The sequence below is a fragment of the Acyrthosiphon pisum genome, chromosome X (assembly GCF_005508785.2).
Source record: "Acyrthosiphon pisum isolate AL4f chromosome X, pea_aphid_22Mar2018_4r6ur, whole genome shotgun sequence".
Lineage (NCBI taxonomy): Eukaryota > Metazoa > Arthropoda > Insecta > Hemiptera > Aphididae > Acyrthosiphon > Acyrthosiphon pisum.
The window spans coordinates 17462258-17463921 of NC_042493.1; the positions used below are offsets into that span (position 1 = coordinate 17462258).

General features: G+C 26.4%; 1 protein-coding gene across 1 annotated transcript in view; it reads left to right on the forward strand.

The window, feature by feature from the left end:
- LOC107882977 overlaps nt 1-1664 on the forward strand; it is a 29469-nt gene extending 27805 nt beyond the window's left edge. Inside the window, exons 3-5 of the mRNA XM_029485992.1 lie at nt 847-993; nt 1264-1425; nt 1554-1664. Coding sequence (XP_029341852.1) covers nt 847-993; nt 1264-1425; nt 1554-1630 — 386 coding nt within the window. The 3' untranslated portion in view covers nt 1631-1664. The remainder of the gene's footprint in view (nt 1-846; nt 994-1263; nt 1426-1553) is intronic.

Genomic DNA, 1664 nt, shown 5'->3' on the forward strand with positions numbered 1-1664 from the left:
TCTAATATATATACACAATAATTGTTGATAATTATATTTTTAAATAATTCTTATGTTAGATATACTGTCTTACATAGGCGGAGCCACAGGGCGTGCAGGGTATGCAGCTGTATGCCCTAATTGCCCTGATGGCTGCTTTGATTTAAGTTTAATTTAATTAATAAAAGTAAAATCTATGAATGGTTAATTTGGCTGAAGTCTAATGATCATTATAAATACTAATCATTACATTTGTTCTTAACAATGTATTTTCCATATATTCATTTTCCAAGCAAAGACAGTTCCTAACTGTATTTTTCTATATAAAATAATTCCAAATAATAAATATAATTTCTATCTCATTTTCCATTTCTTCAATTTCATTTTCTTTTTTTAGAACTAACTGATTATATTATACAACAAAAATATTGCCAACTGCAGGAGGAATTCAATTGCGCTTACATTCGGCATATTTAAAATTAATAAAAATTTGAAATTTTGAATATAAATAAGCTAATAATAAAATGATAGCTTACAATTTATAAATAACGAAAAAAACCAATGGCAACTAATTACGGTGACCTATAAAATATCTGAAAATAGGGATTTTAGGGCTACCCAAACCCCCTCCCCATAATTGTGGTGGGCTGATTTAGATTCTGCATACGCTAAATAATACTTCTGGCTCCCCCTATGCTGTCTTATAAGTTATAAGAACTATTTTCTATCCAAAGTTGGTTTATTGCAATAAATATATAAGTTTATTAATATATAGTTATTAAGAGTTAAGAGTGGGAATTTTTAGCAGCAAAATTAATAATATTGTTTGTACTTTATTAACTATTCAACCAACATTTATATTTATAGACAGCAGTGACAATGATCAACCACTTATGGTAATAAAAAAAAAAAATGATGAAGCAAAAAGTTTAATATCAAATGCAATAACTGGTATTCAAGAAGAGTCTTGTAATTATAGTTTTGAACCAAATTCATTGGGATCCATGTCTTCTAGTAATTATATATCTATTCTTAAATGCATATTCATATACCCAGTTTAGTGATAAATTTTTAATAATTCTAAAGTTAAATACCCAGAAAGTCTGAAAATTTTAAATAATATTTTTTTATATTTAAAATTATCACTCTGTTTTATTACCTATACTGTAATAGACATTAGTATAGTAAATTATAGTTTATAGAGAAATATTGGGTATTGTTCCGTATGCTGTAGCAGTGTGTGATATTGTTTTCACCTTATCCAATTTAAATTTTTATTTTTAGTCTCAAATTATGATAAACATCCTAAAACTATATTGCAAAAATCATGTGAAGCAAGAAATGTAGCATGTAGCAATGAAGAAAATATGTACAATATTGATCAAAGTTCTGTAAACATTTCACAGGAACCTACTGTACAAATGGCTAGCAGCACCTATATGTTATGTAAGTAATATCATTAAAAAATTCTATATAATATGTAACAATGAAAATTAAATAAATAAATTTATCAATTCTGAAACTACAAAATGTATATTTAATGCGTCTATTGTACCCATTTAAAATTTGTTTAGCTGCAATGAACACATTATTAAACATGAACGATCAAAATGTAAATGTTTATGAGTCTGCATCTCCTTTGTGTTCATGAAAACACAACACATAATTCACAGTTTTCAACACCT